At 42.4% G+C, this 17,666-nt stretch overlaps 1 protein-coding gene across 2 annotated transcripts in view; it reads left to right on the forward strand.

The window, feature by feature from the left end:
* The window catches only part of LOC124555555 (protein turtle homolog B-like), a 434,783-nt gene extending 417,594 nt beyond the window's left edge, over positions 1-17,189 (forward strand). For both annotated transcript variants that reach the window (XM_047129511.1, XM_047129512.1), the window contains one exon: positions 16,896-17,189. In XM_047129511.1, the coding sequence (XP_046985467.1) occupies positions 16,896-16,999 (104 nt within the window). In that variant the 3' untranslated portion in view covers positions 17,000-17,189. The remainder of the gene's footprint in view (positions 1-16,895) is intronic.
* Positions 17,190-17,666: the final 477 nt, after the last annotated feature.

The raw sequence follows: 17,666 nt of genomic DNA on the forward strand, positions 1-17,666 counted from the left end.
TTTCCCCTTCCTGGGACAATGAATACACGGTGTTCTTATTTCAATTTCCAGGAGTATATATATATATATATATATATATATATATATATATATATATATATATATATATATACAGGGTGTTACAAAAAGGTACGGCCAAACTTTCAGGAAACATTCCTCACACACAAAGAAAGAAAATATGTTATGTGGATATGTGCCCGGAAACGCTTACTTTTCATGTTAGAGCTCATTTTATTACTTCTCTTCAAATCAAATTAATCATGGAATGGAAACACACAGCAACAGAACGTACCAGCGTGACTTCAAACACTTTGTTACAGGAAATGTTCAAAATGTCCTCCCTTAGCGAGGATACATGCATCCACCCTCTGTCGCATGGAATCCCTGATGCACTGATGCAGCCCTGGAGAATGGCGTATTGTATCACAGCCGTCCACAATACGAGCACGAAGAGTCTCTACATTTGGTACCGGGGTTGCGTAGACAAGAGCTTTCAAATGCCCCCATAAATGAAAGTCAAGAGGGTTGAGGTCATGAGAGCGTGGAGGCCATGGAATTGGTCCGCCTCTACGAATCCATCGGTCACCGAATCTGTTGTTAAGAAGCGTACGAACACTTCGACTGAAATGTGCTGGAGCTCTATCGTGCATGAACCACATGTTGTGTCGTACTTGTAGAGGCACATGTTCTAGCAGCACAGGTAGAGTATCCCGTATGAAATCATGGCGGTGAATCGAGGAAGTACAGGACATACTGACGAAACTAAAATGAGCTCTAACATGGAAATTAAGCGTTTCCGGACACATGTCCACATAACATCTTTTCTTTGTTTGTGTGTGAGGAATGTTTCCTGAAAGTTTGGCCGTACCTTTTTGTAACACCCTGTATATATATATATATATATATATATATATATATATATATATATATATATATATATATATATATGTATGTATATATGATGACATCCAGTCTTACAAATTTACTCTTTCTGATGGACACACGTCCAGATCATCTGCTCTCAAAACTCCGCCATCTCTCTCCTCACATGCACCAATGCTACGCGCTGTTCACATCCAACTGCCCAACACTACAATAGCGAATATTCCAACAATGCCAACCAGCCACAGACTGCACACAGCACAGTCAGTGATTTTAATACAGAGCGCTACGTGGCTTTACCAACATAAAAACCTAAACAGCCTACTTACAACCTCAGTGTGTGGCTCGTGCATATTGTCTATATGAATCTGAACAATGAAAGCTAACACTGTATCGACAAGCATGCACTCATTCATGAGGAGCGTAACTGTTTAGTTCGCTCTCAAAATAAAAGTGCACTGATGGTCAGTAATTGTTTCTCCCTCAAGCTTCCATCCGTTACCTACTAATGTACCAGCGGAACAATGTGAATCACCAGTGAGATATAGCGTTAAAACTATAGCACGAGATAAATATGACAATGATTTTGTTAGTCGACGATATAAAAGAGCCGTGCGACCGCCGGGAGAGGTGAAAATTAACTTGTTTAGATTAACATCAGCTAATACACTGCTCGAAAGAATTAGGAGAACATGACTTTCGGCATCTGATATACACAACTGTGCAATAAATGTGGGCTGGATACACAACCAAATTATATCTTTACCTTGCACAAATCAAGCACACACCAACATAACATTACATCTTCGTTCATTTACGTAACAAGGACTGAGATATCCCATAGGCGTCAAAAAACAATGTGGAAACAGTAATTCATCCGGTCATTATGGGTGCTTTTCATTGTAATTTGAGAGTTTTAATAAAGCGTATGCTCTTCGTGAGCATTTAGTACCGCCACACACCTATGTGCCATGCTCAGAATAATCCTACGAAGGTCACCATATGGTATTTGTTCTCATTCTTGAGAGTCGCTGAGAGTTCTCGGAACAGGACGACCACGAAAATGACTGTCAGTCATATCCCACACATGCTCGATGACACTTAGGTTGGGACTCGTCGCTGGCTAATCCACTACTTCAATGTCCAGGCTTCGCAAAACATCCCTGGTGACATTCACCTCATGGGCCCTGGAATTATCGCGCATGAGACGGAATTCAGGGCCAACACTGTATGCAGCAACCGCCACATGGTCCAACAGAATTTGTTCGATGTACTGCCTGGCGGTAAGGCGATCATCGGCAACGACAAGATCCGTACGACTATCAACAAAGTTGGATCGCCACACCATCACAGAACGTTGCCCATATCTGTCGAATTCCTGGACAACATCTGACAGGTACCGCTCACCACGTCGCGTTCACACACTTACACCGCTATCACTAAGAGTCAGAGGAAATCTGGACTCGTCTATGAATAACACATTTCGCCACTGAAAAAGTTACCAATTGACATGAGAACGGCAGAACTCAAGGCGAGTTTCACGATGTAGGCGTGTAAAGCGGGGCACTCGAAGAGGACGTCCAGGTCGTGATGTTCTTTCTATTAACCAGTTCCTTAGAGTCTAATTGGACACAGCGGCTCCAGTGGCCCTTCTCAGATAATCTTGCAGTGCTATGGTGGCAGCAGTACGGCACCGCAATGCAGAGATTGCCACAAATCGGACTTCAAGGAGGGCTTGCAATGCGTTGCCGACCTTGTCTAATTCACCCTGCGTACTGACCTGTCTGTAGCGTGCCGCCGGCTGGAGTGGCCGTGTGGTTCTAGGCGCTACAGTCTGGAGCCGAGCGACCGCTACAGTCGCAGGTTCGAATCCTGCCTCGGGCATGGATGTCTGTGATGTCCCTAGGTTAGTTAGGTTTAATTAGTTCTAAGTTCTAGGCGACTGATGACCTCAGAAGTTAAGTCGCATAGTGCTCAGAGCCATTTGAACCATTTTGTAGCGTGCCACAACCTATGAACGAAGAATGCAGAGACTTCGGTATCTGGAACAACAGGACGGAAAAATCTATCCTTCTTCGATGAAACTGACTATCCTTGCAACTTGCACTAGATTAAGACGTCGCATTGCATGTACTTGAATGAGTAAAACGTCCACAAACGACAACTTCCGTCTATTATGGAGTGATTCGCCACACCTGCAACGTATTCGTTCCTCCGGAACGTTCCATCGCAGCCATTTCACACTGAAGTCATTGCTGATTAATAGCTCTACGCGGACATGATGTGACTCGACGCTCGAACGTCTATGACTCCTTCTGCAACAGTTAACAGTCCGCTTCCACATCTCAGTGATCAGCGTGTCTGACTTCAATACAGAGGAACCGGGTTCGATTCTCGGTACTGGTGGGAGGGCTGCAGCGGGGTGCACTCAGCCTCATGAAGAGCCTCAAGAAATAGCGGCTGCAAGGCCACAATTACGTAGCAAACTTAGTGCGAAAATTTGTGAAATGGTCTGCATCTGTCAGTATGCAAACAGTTTGTACCAGATAAAAATTGCATTACGTCTGCAGCACACCAAAAATGATTAAATAGTACTGACAGTTCGTTTTGTTGTTGCCAAAAGGGAAATAAAAAACCGAGTCGTACGCAGTGTCATATAAACGCGACGCGCTCGTGGATTCCTCTCTTTCCCTTCCTCTCGCTCACACAACGTGGTGTCTCGGTGGGAGAAATGTGCAGCGAGGCTGAGCGCAATGGAATTCATGCCCAGGCACTGCTCGCGAGCCAAATTCTTGATCGCCCCTGTACTATAGTAATGTGAACTGTTTTCCTAATTTCAGTGTACCTCATAACCTACGTGGAACCTACTAAATAATTTATAGGTTTCGGGAACCTAGTACCTCGCTGGAACTGGAACACTGTAACCTATTACCAGTCATTAGTACTTTAGATAATCTCCACTCCAGGCCCACTTAGTGCCATGGATTGTCGTGTCAAGCACGCCGTCATTATGGCGGGTAATAATGCACGTAATTATGCAGTGAACTTACTTGGGATACAATAGAATAAATGGCGTTAGAAAATTTGGAAATTTGTGGTAAGGACTTTTGGGACCACACTGCTGAGGTCATCGGTCCCTAAGCTTACACACTATTTAATCTAACTTACGCTAAGGACGACACACACACCCATGGCCGGCCGGTGTGGCCGTGCGGTTAAAGGCGCTTCAGTCTGGAACCGCGTGACCGCTACGGTCGCAGGTTCGAATCCTGCCTCGGGCATGGATGTGTGTGATGTCCTTAGGTTAGTTAGGTTTAATTAGTTCTAAGTTCTAGGCGACTGATGACCTCAGAAGTTTAGTCGCATAGTGCTCAGAGCCATTTGAACACACCCATGCCCAAGGGAGGGCTCGAACCCCCGACAGGGGGAGCCGCGCGGACCGTGACAAGACGCGTTAGAAAGCGCGCCTACCCTGCGCCGCAATGGCGTTACTACGGTCAACCATGGACCCAATCGGTAGACGATCTGTGCATGAGGTTGCTGAAAGAAACATGGTACCCGCTCAGTGCGACTTCACATCGGTATTTGTATTATTGAGAGAGTTTTACACAGTCTGTGGACTGTTAAAGGACGTCGAAGTTGGGTTATCACAACGCACTGTGCGTTTGGTTATAACAGTAGGAGGCAGCTGTTTTTAAACCAACCAATCAGCACTAGTAATAATAAGTATTAAAGTGCGAACTAACGACGTACAATTATTATCGATATTTAGAAAATATCGGTGTGGGTATTGTAAAGATCGGTGTCTCAGTATCAATTCTGTAGTCATTCAAACATCGTAAAGTCGATTTTAAAGACGAAATGTCCACCTTCGACGTTGGTAAAGAAACAAAATATCAGTTACCACTGTCAATAATTATTTCGTCACTTGTACGGATCTTCTTGTGAATATATCACGTAACGACGTCAGTGCAGTGGTTAATTGAGTAAAAACAGAATTTGAAAGAAAAAGTTATAAGTCCTGCGTTGCCCCCGTGCTCAGTTTGGTAAGGAGTGACAATGTGCTTGAGTTGGTTACTGCTCTGCAAAGGATTGTAATGTGGGTTCAACAAAGCGTAGGTGGTCCGCAGCTCGTGGTTGTGCGGTAGCGTTCTCGCTTCCCACGCCCGGGTTACCGGGTTCGATTCCCGGCGGGGTCAGGGATTTTCTCCGCCTCGTGATGACTGGGTGTTGTGTGATGTCCTTAGGTTAGCTAGGTTTAAGTAGTTCTAAGTTCTAGGGGACTGATGACCATAGATGTTAAGTCCCATAGTGCTCAGAGCCATTTGAACCATTTGAACAACGTAGTAGAAATAATGAGTTGAGAAAAGAACCAAACCTCAAACTAAAGTGTGGTGACAGAAGTTATGGGATACCTCCTAATATAGTGTCGGGCCTCCTTTCGTCCAGTGCAGTGCAACTACTCGATATGGAATGGACTCCACAAGTCGTTGAACATCCTCTTTAAAAAATACTGAGCCATAATAATTCTACAGCAGTCTATAATTGCGAAAGTGTTGCCGGTGTGGGATTTTCTGCAAGAACTGGCCTTTCGACTATTTCCCATAAATGTTCGATGGGATCATGACAGGCGATTTGGGAAGCCAAATCATTCGCTCGAAGTGTCCAGAATGTTCTTCAAGCCAGCTGCGAACAATTGTGGCCCAGTGATATGGCGCATTGGCATCCATAAGAATTCCATCGTTTTTTGGGGACAAATGGTCTCCAAGGAGAGGAATGTAGCGATTTCCAGTCAATGATCGGTTCAGTAGGATCACACGACACAGTATATTCCATGTAAACTCAGCTCAAACCATTATGGAGCCACCACCAGCTTGCACAGTGCTTTGTTGACAACCTGGGTCCATGGCTTCGAGGTGTCTGCGCCACACACGATCCCAACAATTATTTCTTACCAGCGGAAATCGAGACTCATGTGGCCGGGCCACGGTTTTCCAATCATCTAGGATCCAACCAATATGTTCATGAGGCGAGGAGAGGCGACACAGACTGTGTGGTTCTGTTAGCAAACGAACTCGCGTCTGTCGTCTTCTGGCCCCATTAGCACCAAATTTCACCGCACTTTCCGAACTGATACGTTCCTCTTACGTCCCGCAATGTTTTCTGTGGTTATTTCACGTATTGGCTATCAGCACTAACAACTCTTAGCAAACGCCGCTGTTCTCGATCGTTAAGTGAAGGCCGCTGGCCACTGTGTTGAGCGTGGTGAGAGGTAATGCCTAAAATTTGGTATTCTCGGCACACTCATGAAACTATGGATTTCGGAATACTGAATTTCCTCACGATTTCTGAAATGGAATGCCCCATGCGTTTAGCTCCGCCTATCATTCCGCTTTCAGAGTCTGATAATTCCCGTGGTGCGGCCATAGTCACGTCGGGAACCTTTTCACATGAATCATCAGAGTACAAATGACAGCTTCGCAAATGCACTGCCCCTTTATTCTTTGTATACCCGATACTACGGCCATCCGTATATGTGTATGTTTCTAGCCCATTGTCACGTCAGTGTAATTCAAGAAGTATCCACTAATTAAACGTTCTATATGACTGAAGGTTTTTTGCTGCTGCGTATAGTTCAAATGGCTCTGAGCACTATGGAACTTAACATCTGAGGTCGTCAGTCCCCTAGAACTTAGAACTAATTAAACCTAACTAACCTAAGGAAATCACACACATCCATGCCCAGGGCAGGATTCCAACCTGCGACCGTAGCGGTCACGCGGTTCCAGACTGAAGCGCCTAGAACCGTCCGGCCACTCCGGCCGGCTTGCGTATAGTTATAGTTGTCGAGAGTAATATTTGCTGACATGATGGTGCATCACCCATGCTAACAGCCGCAGATATTTTAATTCTGGCATATGTTTGTGAATATTCTGTGGCCTGCGGCTACTCTTGAAATTTGCTTAGGAAATGTACGTTGTTATCAGTAAAGTAATCCATATAAAAAGTACGTAGAAAATCAATATATCTGACGTGCAACGCATGACAACTATTGGAGAGAATCTGTAGAGTAACATCATAACAGAAATCAAACAGCTATTGCTACTAACTGAATATGTTAACACATTAGCCTTTTCAAGACACTTAATAAAGTACGAAGGCCATCAAAATTATCAAAATTTGCTAGCAACTGTTGAAACGACTGTTAGAGTAGATTATCACAACTCTGATATATTACAGGAAAACAGAGTGAATATTACAAAAAAGTATCAAGAAAGGAATAATTTTCTAACTGGAATGGAGACCGAGCTACCATCATAGTTCTGTTATTATCTGAAAGTTTGCCTTCTAGATCTTAAACAAGATCTATTAGAAGTGTGGAATCACAGTGACAGTATTTTCCACCCGAACCTACAAAAAATGCGCTCATATATTTGAGCTGTTTAGTAGTATTGTCATTTTCTGATAAACTGTCCTGAAAAGCATAATAAGGGAATGACTACTATTGAGAAGGCCGTCACATGGATAGCGTGTCAATAGTGCACCTGGTACGTATCGCTACAGGCTACACAGCTTGCTCATGTTCAACAATGGAGTTTCTGCAGCAACTTCGCTACGGTATTGTAGAACCTTAACGGTTGGCAAGTGGGTGCTGAAGCAAATACGCTATTTGACTGAAAGCTTCCGACTTTTGCCAATTCCTTCCAACTGAGGACTGGAGTGAAACTGTTTAAGAAAGAGCACTGCTAATTACTTGATAGAATAATAAGTGAAATGAGAAACAAATCTTACATGTGAAATACCATTTCCTCTCACTTCAATTATTCCTGTCAGAAACGTCTTAAATATGAAATTTGTATCTTATTTTGAAAAATATAGAGCCGGCCGCGGTAGTCTCGCGGTTCTAGGCGCGCAGTCCGGAACCGCGCGACTGCTACGGTCGCAGGTTCGAATTCTGCCTCGGGCATGGATGCGTGTGATGTCCTTAGGTTAGTTAGGTTTAAGTAGTTCTAAGTTCTAGGGGACTGATGACCACAGCTGTTAAGCCCCATAGTGCTCAGAGCCATTTTTTTGAAAAATATAGAGGAGATTTTGGTGACAAATATAGTAGAAATACCGGTACAACTGAGCTAGTTAACTAAATAGCGGCTTTCAGATTCTAGTAGAAAGAGGTGATGAAGAGCATTGACATAGATTCCCATTTAGATATTTTGAAGTTTTTTTTTTTTTTCAAAGTACAGATTACGAGATGCTTATCCAAACATGGGAACAGCTTTGAGGATATTTATTACAATTTCAGTGACTTCTGCATATTTTCAACATAGCTACAGCAAATTAAAGACGATAAAAAAATCGATTAATACTGTCAAATTCAGCTCACTGTAGATAGAACACAACAGCGCCGCTAAATTTAATTTCAATGACGTAACCAATGAAATTACTTCGCAAAAAGCAAGGAAATAGAAACTTCAGTTAGAATAAAACATCATTTTTGGAAATAAATATGTCCGCAACACTTATTTATAATGTGTTTTCATTTATTTCCAATTATTAATTTATGCACTATCAATAATTTATGAGGAACAAATATAATATGTTATTTATTATACAATATATGAAAATCATTGTGCGTAGCAGACATAAAAGAAATAGGACATATATTTATTTACTTTCATTTTTTTATGAAGTTTACGGATTTTTTTCATTTAATTACAACAATGACGCAATTAATTGTGTGTAATGTTTGTCATCCGCTGTTGTGGTCTTCAGTCTGAAGACTGGTCTGATGCTGTTCTCCATACTAGTCAATGCTGTGCAAGCCTCTTCATCTCTGCAAAACTACTATAATCTACATCCATTTTGTTTCTCCAGAATTGTCCTGTAACGTGTTTAACATTCCAACATGCAGATCCAACTACATCACTAGTGCTGAATGATAAGAAATGCCGATGACTGCTGTTATAATTATGTCTACCTCTTTTCTTTTTGGTATGGTGTAGCGGTCTTGTAATGTGCTGCAAGCTGGGGCTTTTAGCTGGCTGGCAAAAGGTGAGAATCACTATAGACCTGCACAGTTCGTAAAAATGTTTTGTACTGTAAGCCAAAGTGTCAATCGCGTAAATACCGGGAATAGCACTCTGCCATACGAGCACAGCAGGAGCGCCGAGCACCCCATCATAAACCTTCATTGTGTGCAAAGCAAAAAGCAAAGATAAATTCTGAAGGACACAAAAAAAAACACAACACGGTTAGCATGAGACAATCCAGCATGAGACCAGCTCAATTTTTTTTAAATTTTGGAATGATATTTCTTATTGGCTCATAGTAATTATTTTGGTAGAATGGGAGAGATCCTGCGTGCACCTGTGTATGTGAACGCCTTTTGATTGGTCGTAACTAGAAATCTGTTACATAGCGGGGGAGATTTTCTGCCTTTTACCCTGCTCCAAGAGAAAAATGTACTTCATTCGTTAGTCACGGCAGAATCCGTAAGAATAGAGAATTATTTAATTATCATTGGTCAGAACTTGCAATGTCTGTTGCGATTGGCCACTGAGATTCCAGTCTGGCAGAACCAGCTGTCTTGTAGAGGAGAATAAGAAGGTGCTTCTATTTAGGGCATCATAGTGAACAGTTGATCCTGAGACATCGTAAAAGACATTTCTCGGCAAGGCTTTTTGCAGTACACTTCGTCGTAGAGCTGCAGAGCGATAAGTCTCTGACTTAGAGCAGAACTCAGATGCTATGGCTGAACTTAGAATTCTCAGCCATTAACACAACTGGCTCCTGCTCTCGTACTTCAAATGGTTCAAATGGCTCTGAGCACTATGGGACTCAACATCTTAGGTCATAAGTCCCCTAGAACTTAGAACTACTTAAACCTAACTAACCTAAGGACATCACACACACCGATGCCCGAGGCAGGATTCGAACCTGCGACCGTAGCAGTCCCGCGGTTCCGGACTGCAGCGCCAGAACCGCACGGCCACCGCGGCCGGCCTCTCGTACTTCATTAGGGTGGTAAGCATGGACTGTGTTTGCATTCACTGAACCAGGGTGAGTGTGGAGTCATTTATCTTCCATCAAAGTTGCGTTTTGCTGGTCTAATTTTCACAGCCAGCCAGCTTCCTGCACCCACTATGTTCTTAGGTGAGAGCACTGCTATTTGTTCACACTTCTCCGGAGCTTTTCTTTAACTTATTCCGCAATCATTGTTCATATTCACGAATACAGTTTTATATCATTTTTATTATGTATACATCCATCTGTGCCAAGGCTGTCGTATATGTTTTCAGTCTTTAGTCCTTGTAATACTGCGTTCTTGAGTCAGTCGATTAACAATTTTTTATGTACTTTAGCAATAAATCATACTGTTGTTGTGACCCTTAGCTTCTTTCCGTTGTCTGATAGAGCCTATTGTCACTATATCTGTGTGAGGTGCAGTACCCATCTTTTCATTCCTGACTGAGCCAGCCCTGGTAATTTAATTAGATAAGCCACTATCCTTTGTGTGACATTATATTTTTTTTTATTTTCGTGGGCTTATGGGGAGTTATCGATTACTGTAGGTCACTGTGGATAGATTCTGTAGCATCTCACGGATATGCTAAATAGCTCAACCGACACTCCACAATTCATGACTTTGTCTCCACCTTCCAGTTTCCCCCCGCCCCAAGACTTATTTCCATTACCTAACTGATAATTCCTTGATGTCTCAGGATGTGTCCTACCAACCAATCCCTTCTTTTAGTCGTCCTTAAATTTCTTTTTTCTGTACTTCGATTCATTCGTTATTCTATCTTCCCGTCTAATCTTAAGCATTCTTCTACAGTCTGATATTTCGAAAGCTTCTCTATTATTCTCTGAATTGCCTTTTCTCCACGATTCACATCAACACAAGGCTACACTCTAGACAAATACTTGCAGAAAAGATTTCCTAACACTTAGGTATATATTAGATCTAACACTTAGGTATATATTAGATGTTAACGAAATCCACGTATTCAGAAAAACTGTTCTGTCTATTACCAGTCACAATTTGTTTCTTCTGTACTTCGGTCATTATCAGTTATTTTGTTGTCCAAATAACAAAACTCATATACTACCTTCTGAGTCTCATTTCATAACATAATTCTCTTAGTATCACCTGATTTACTTCTACTATAACTCATTAATGTTGTTTTACTTTATTGATGTTCATCCCATGATCTGTTTTCAAGACTGTATCCAATCCATTCAACTGCCCTCCCAAGTACTTAGCCATCTGTGATTGAATACAATGTCATCAGCAAACCGCAAAGTTCTTTTGTCTTCTTCCTGAACTTTAAGTCCCTTTAAAAATTTCTCATTCGTTTCCTTCACAACATACTGAATGCACGGATCGAATGACGTAGGGGATGGGCTACACCTCTATCTCACTGCCTTCTTAACTACTACTTACCTTTCATTTTCTTCGAGTCTTATACATGCAGTCTGGTTTCTGTATAAGTCGTGAATAGCCTTTTGGTACCTACATTTTATCCCTGCTACTCTTAAAATTTCAAAGAGTATAATCTAGTTCACATTGATAAAAGCTTTTTCTGAATCTGAAAATGCCACAAACATAGGTTTGCCATTTTTCAAACTATCTTTTATGAACCTAGTATACGCCACAGGGTCCGTATTGCCTCGCACACTTTTACGTTTCACCAAAATTCGAGCTGTTCTCCTCCAACGTCAGCCTCTACCTTTATTTTCCTATTCGTCTGTAAGTAATTCATTCAATATTTTGTAACAGTGACTTATGGCTCGATAGTAATTACGTCTGTCAGCACATGGCTTCTCTAGAATTGGACTTATTACAATCTTCCTGAAGTCTGAGTGTATTTCGCTTGCATCATATACCTTGCACAGCAGGTAGAACTATTGTGTCATGGTTGGCTCTCCTAAGATTTACAGCGATTCTGAGGGAATGGCTTCTGCTTTAAGGATATTGTTTCCACTTAGATCATTCATTGTTCTGTCAAACTCTTCTCACATTATATCTCCCATCTCATTTTCACCCAGTTCCTCTTCCCTTTTTGTAACATTGTCTTCAAGTTTATTTCCCTTGCAGAGGTCCTATGTATATATTCCTGCCATCTTTCATATTTTCCTTCTTTGCATAGCACTGGCATGCTATCTCAGCTCATGGTATTCATACACAAACTTCTCTTTTCTCTAAAGGTCCTTTTAATTTTCCTGTAGACAGCACCTATCTTTCCTCCAGTTATGTGAGCTTCTACAGCAATAAATTTGTCATGTACCCCTTCCTGTTAATCTTTCTGCACTTTCTCTCAAGCTCATCTTTAGACACCTGGAATTTCTTTCGCCTGCTTTATTTGCTGCATGTTTACAGGGTGTTACAAAAAGGTACTGCCAAACTTTCAGGAAACGTTCCTCACACACAAATAAAGAAAAGATGTTATGTGGACATGTGTCCGGAAACGTTTAATTTCCATGTTAGAGCTCATTTTAGTTTCGCCAGTATGTACTGTACTTCCTCGATTCACCGCCAGTTGGCCCAATTGAAGGAAGGTAATGTTGACTTCGGTTCTTGTGTTGACATGCGACTCATTGCTCTACAGTACTAGCACCTAGTACAGTACGTAGCATCAACAGGTTAGTGTTCATCACGAACGTGGTTTTGCAGTCAGTGCAATGTTTGCAAATGCGGAGTTGGAAGATGCCTATTTGATGTATGGATTAGCACGGGACAATAGCCGTGGCGCAGTACGTTTGTATCGAGACAGATTTCCAGAACGAAGGTCTCCCGACAGGAAGACGTTCGAAGCAATTGATCGGCGTCTTAGGGAGCACGGAACATACCAGCCTATGACTCGCGACTGGGGAAGACCTAGAACGACGAGGACACCTGCAATGGACGAGGCAATTCTTCGTGCAGTTGACGATAACCCTAATGTCAGCGTCAGAAAAGTTGCTGCTGTACAAGGTAACGTTGACCACGTCACTGTATGGAGAGTGCTACGGGAGAACCAGTTGTTCCCGTACCATGTACAGCGTGTGCAGGCACTATCAGCAGCTGATTGGCCTCCACGGGTACACTTCTGCGAATGGTTCATCCAACAATGTGTCAATCCTCATTTCAGTGCAAATGTTCTGTTTCTGTGTGTTTCCATTCCATGATTAATGTGATTTGAAGAGAATTAATAAAATGAGCTCTAACATGGAAAGTAAGCGTTTCCGGACACATGTCCACATAACATATTTTCTTTCTTTGTGTGTGAGTAATGTTTCCTGAAAGTTTGGCCGTACCTTTTTGTAACACCCTGTATATTGTCCCTTTAAGTGAATAGAAGAATTCAGCAGAAGAAAATGCTAAAGTGCTATTTAACATCGGATAATCTGATCATGTTATCTCTTGCGGTCTCAAATGAACCACATTCTGGTAGGAAGCAGATCCATACGTACCTTTGGAAAATGTTGTCTGCTATACAGATTGCTTTGTCCTATTGTTTTTATGATCTCGTCTTTGAATTCAGACAAACATATAACAAGTGCTAATGTAAAATACGCCCCTGGGGGTTAGCACAGTCTTCCGCCGACCCCTTCAGTTAAATTCAGTGTCTCCTTTGTTATCCACAGATTTATACTAGGTCTTCTCTTTTTACCTATGTTATCTTCACTATTTCATCTCTTACAGCTACCCATTCGTTTTCTGTTGTATTCCCTTACTCTGTTTCAATCAAACGTTGCCTAATGCTCCCTCTAAAACTCTCGAAAACCTGGATTTTACAGTTTTTATCCATGTCTCAGCTCCTTAATTTTCTATATTTTGCAGTTTCTTCAGTTACAGTCTGCGTTTCAGACCCGATAAATTGTGGTCAGAGTCCAAATCATACGCTGGAAAAGTCTGACGGTTTAAAATCCGGTCTCGAAATCTCTGTATTACCATTACGTCGTCAGCCTGAAACCTTCCTGTGCCCTTAGGCCTCTTCCACGTGCACAACCTCCTTAGATGATTCTTAAACTAAGTATCGGCTTTGAATGACTCATGCTCTATGCAAAATTCTTCTAGGCCGCTTCCTCTTTTCATTCCTTTCCCTCAGCCTATGTTCTCCTACTATTTTTCCATCTCTTCCTTTTCCTAGTACCGTGTTGTAATTACCCATCACAATGAAATTTTCATCTATTTTAACTACCTGAATAATTACCTTTATTTCATCATACATTCTGTCACTCTGTTCATCATCTGCGGAACCATGAGGCTATAAACTTGTACAGCTGTCGTGGGTGTTGGCTTTGTCTGTCTTGGCCACGATAACGTATTCATTACGCTCTTCACAATAGCTTACCCACATTTCTTTTTTTCTTATTCGTTATTAGATTTACTTCTGCGTTGCCCCTACCTAATGTTGTGTTGATAGCTTTGTACTGACTAGAACAAAATTCATATTTTTCCTGATACTGCATTTCATTAATTCCCACTGTACCTGGATTCAACCGATTAACTGCCCTTTTTAAATTCACTAACTTACCTACCCTAACAATCTACACTCAGGCCCGTATAACGCCAGTTTTGTATTTCCTTATGACGATATTCTCCTGAGTAGTATTCGTCCATAGATCTGAATAGGGGACTACTTTACCTCTAGAACACCTTACCCGAGATGATTCCATCATGATTTGACCACACAATGCAGCAGTGTGCCCTCGGAAGGAGGAAAATAAAACAAAGAAACAAAAAACAAAAACAAAAGAAACGAATGAGGTGGCGCAGTTGTTAGCACACGGGACTCGAATTCGGTAGGACGACGGTTCAAATCCGAGTACGGCCATCCAGATTTATATTTTCCGTGATTTCCCTAAATCACTCCAGGTATATGCCGGGATGTTTCCTTTGAAAGGGCACACCCGATTTCCGTTACTAGCCTTGACACTACCCGAGCTTGTGCTCCATCTCTAATGACCTCGATGTCGACAGGACGTTAAATCCCCAGTCTTCCTTTTTTTTTTTTTTTTTTTTGAATGAAAAAAGTCATGGCTGTAGTTTCCCCTTGCTCTCAGACGTTCGCAGTAGCAGGCTATATTGGCTAACGTTACAAGGCCAGATCAGTCAATCACGCATACAAGGCCAGATCAGTCAGTCATGCAGACTATTATAAATGCTGCTGCCTCTCTTCAGGAATCATGGGATAGTCTGCCCTCTTCGCAGATATTCCTTCGTTGTAGTTGCACCCACAGTACAGGTAAAAAAATTGAAAAAAGGTCGTTTTTACGGTGCTGTGGGTATGTCCAGGCTTACATCAGTACAACTCTGTATGCTACCACGCTATTGCTGCGTGTTGAATTGTTTAGTAGCTAAGTTTGGCAATGGGCGCAAACTTCCCGTACCAGCCCACGGTCATCAGAGTTCCAACAATTGCTTTGTTCTCAGGAAAAGGCCAAGTTATATTGTGCATATCGTAGATACTGGTCCAAAAGTTTGATTTCAATCTCATGATGGAGAGGCTTGCCATTCGTAAACAGTGGTATTTTTTGCTATGTGGATGGGTAGTGTTTTGACTAACGTTGATCATGTTTCTCAGATAACTGCTCAAAAAACAGGATACATAGCACCTGTTATTCTCAAATAAGTGCAATAAATTATAAATGATGTGCCATTAAAAATACAGCTTTTAAATGCATAGCAAGATACAAATTTATTGAAGAAATTAAATAAGTTAGAAATTACTCCTGTGTATGCCACTTGTGATTATCTCATAACATGTCCCTTTTTGCAATTCATGGGTTTCATGTGTGGCAAGTTGCGCCAGCTTGTTGAAACCAAAGCTCTTTAGCATTCACACGATCCAGTTCACCACAAAAACTCTCTTAACGTGAGGTAGCGATCGCCTTCCACCGTCAATCGGTTCTAGCTCCATCTTCGAAATAGTATGGTCGAGTTATGCCCTCAGTCCAAATGTCACACCACTCAGTCACTCGTTGTGGATGTAATGGCTTCTCCATAACTACTCAAAGGTTTTCTGTGTCCCTTAACCCTGCAAGTTTGCTTTTCCCGTACTAATTCAACAGAAAGTGAGCCTCAAGAGTGAACATTGTTTTCTCGATGAAATTGTTGCCCGCTCTTTTTATCGAAATCACCCAATGGGCAAATTCTCGGTACTCTTCGTGATCTTTTGGCGTCTCTTCTTATGTCAGTTTGATTTCATGGCCAAAGGTGCTGATCTTTTTTCAGAATTCGTTACATGTTGGTTCTGGGAATACCGAATTGAGGTGAACATCGGCGAATACATTTCACCAAACTTGCAGTGACATTATCTCCCACTATGTTTTTCTGTAGAACAACTACCAAGAGGATGCGTCGAAGGTTTAATGTCCACAACAGGGCAGGTTTTCTCAAATTTAGCGATCAGTCTCACCACAGTCCACCTAAACGGTGCATTACATTGACCAAACATTCCACAGAGCTTGCGAACAGTCTCTGCCCGACATTCACCACATTCGTAATAAATTTTCATTATGACGACTTGCTATTCCGTCGTGAAGCGCTCCGTCACTAACAACAAAGAAAGGCGATCAAAATCATGCATCGTTCAGTGCTTCCAACTGATTAGAACGGCAATGGTGGACATTTCAAAAGTTGTGTTCTTTATGGAACAACCTTTTTTAGACATTGCCTTTGCGTATTGTACGGAAAAAATAATATATTTTCTAAAATAGGAGAAATATTGCTTAAAAGCAGCTCAGATTTCATGAGTTCTACTGGCGCCGCACAACCGTATACTGCACCTAGCCACATGGCCTCCATTGTGCAGAGGCTTCGCTCTTGTTGTCGTAGCATAAAGATGTGATGTGTGTACAGGTATGTGTCCGTAGGCGATGCAGATGGTGGGTAGCGCTGCTGCTGGCTGTAAGCGTGCATTTTGTGTCGGAGGACGTCCACAGGCGATGCAGACGACTGGAGACGCTGCAGGCGGCGAGTGGAGGTTGGTAGAACTGCTAGTGACTGTAAGCGTGCATTGTGTGTGCAGGGGAACGCCCGCAGGCTATGCAGACGGCGGCTGGCGCCGCGGGCAGCGGTTGGCGGCTGCTTGCGCTGCTGCTGGCGGTGGCTCTGGCGGGACGCGCCTTCTGACTGCCTGGTGTGCGCCCACAGTGTTGTGTCTGCAGTGAGACGAACTTAGACAGTAGACTTGTTTCAGGACAATGAAAATACCGTTTAATGTGACAATTATGCAAGAGGCATTACTTGTAGGTGTTATTCTCAACTGTAATTTCTTACGTTCTCAAAGATTCTGTTTATAAAACTGTCCCGTACATCTTTACTCCCACACTCCGTAAACCCTTTTTCCACAATTTGTTTTAGTGCCTGTGACTTATACCGATATTGTAAGAACGATTGCGTGGCAGGAACTGTTGTATACAACTTATGTCTACTATTGGCAGGTAATCGTTTACCAATAAATGTGAAAGAATGAGTCTGACATTAGGAGTCTGCACACTCAGCGTCACATTTTCATATGACGTAACATGTGTATCGCCAAATGTCACGAAATGTTGACAGTTCACTATAAAACAGCGAATATACAACATGACACACGCATCAAATCAAGTGAGTGCTAGCACATCTCTGGCCAAAGCCCATAGGGCCAGCTACCTCGTGGTAAGACCGAATCTTATATGCTCTGCCGGCCAGGTGGTCCTATTGCATATATTTTGCTCGTGCGCTAGGTACATGGCCATCTCTGGGCGTTCGGCCGGTGTGGTAAGATGACCTACGCTACAGCCCTGCTGCGAGACTG

Source organism: Schistocerca americana, chromosome X, assembly GCF_021461395.2.
Source record: "Schistocerca americana isolate TAMUIC-IGC-003095 chromosome X, iqSchAmer2.1, whole genome shotgun sequence".
NCBI lineage: Eukaryota > Metazoa > Arthropoda > Insecta > Orthoptera > Acrididae > Schistocerca > Schistocerca americana.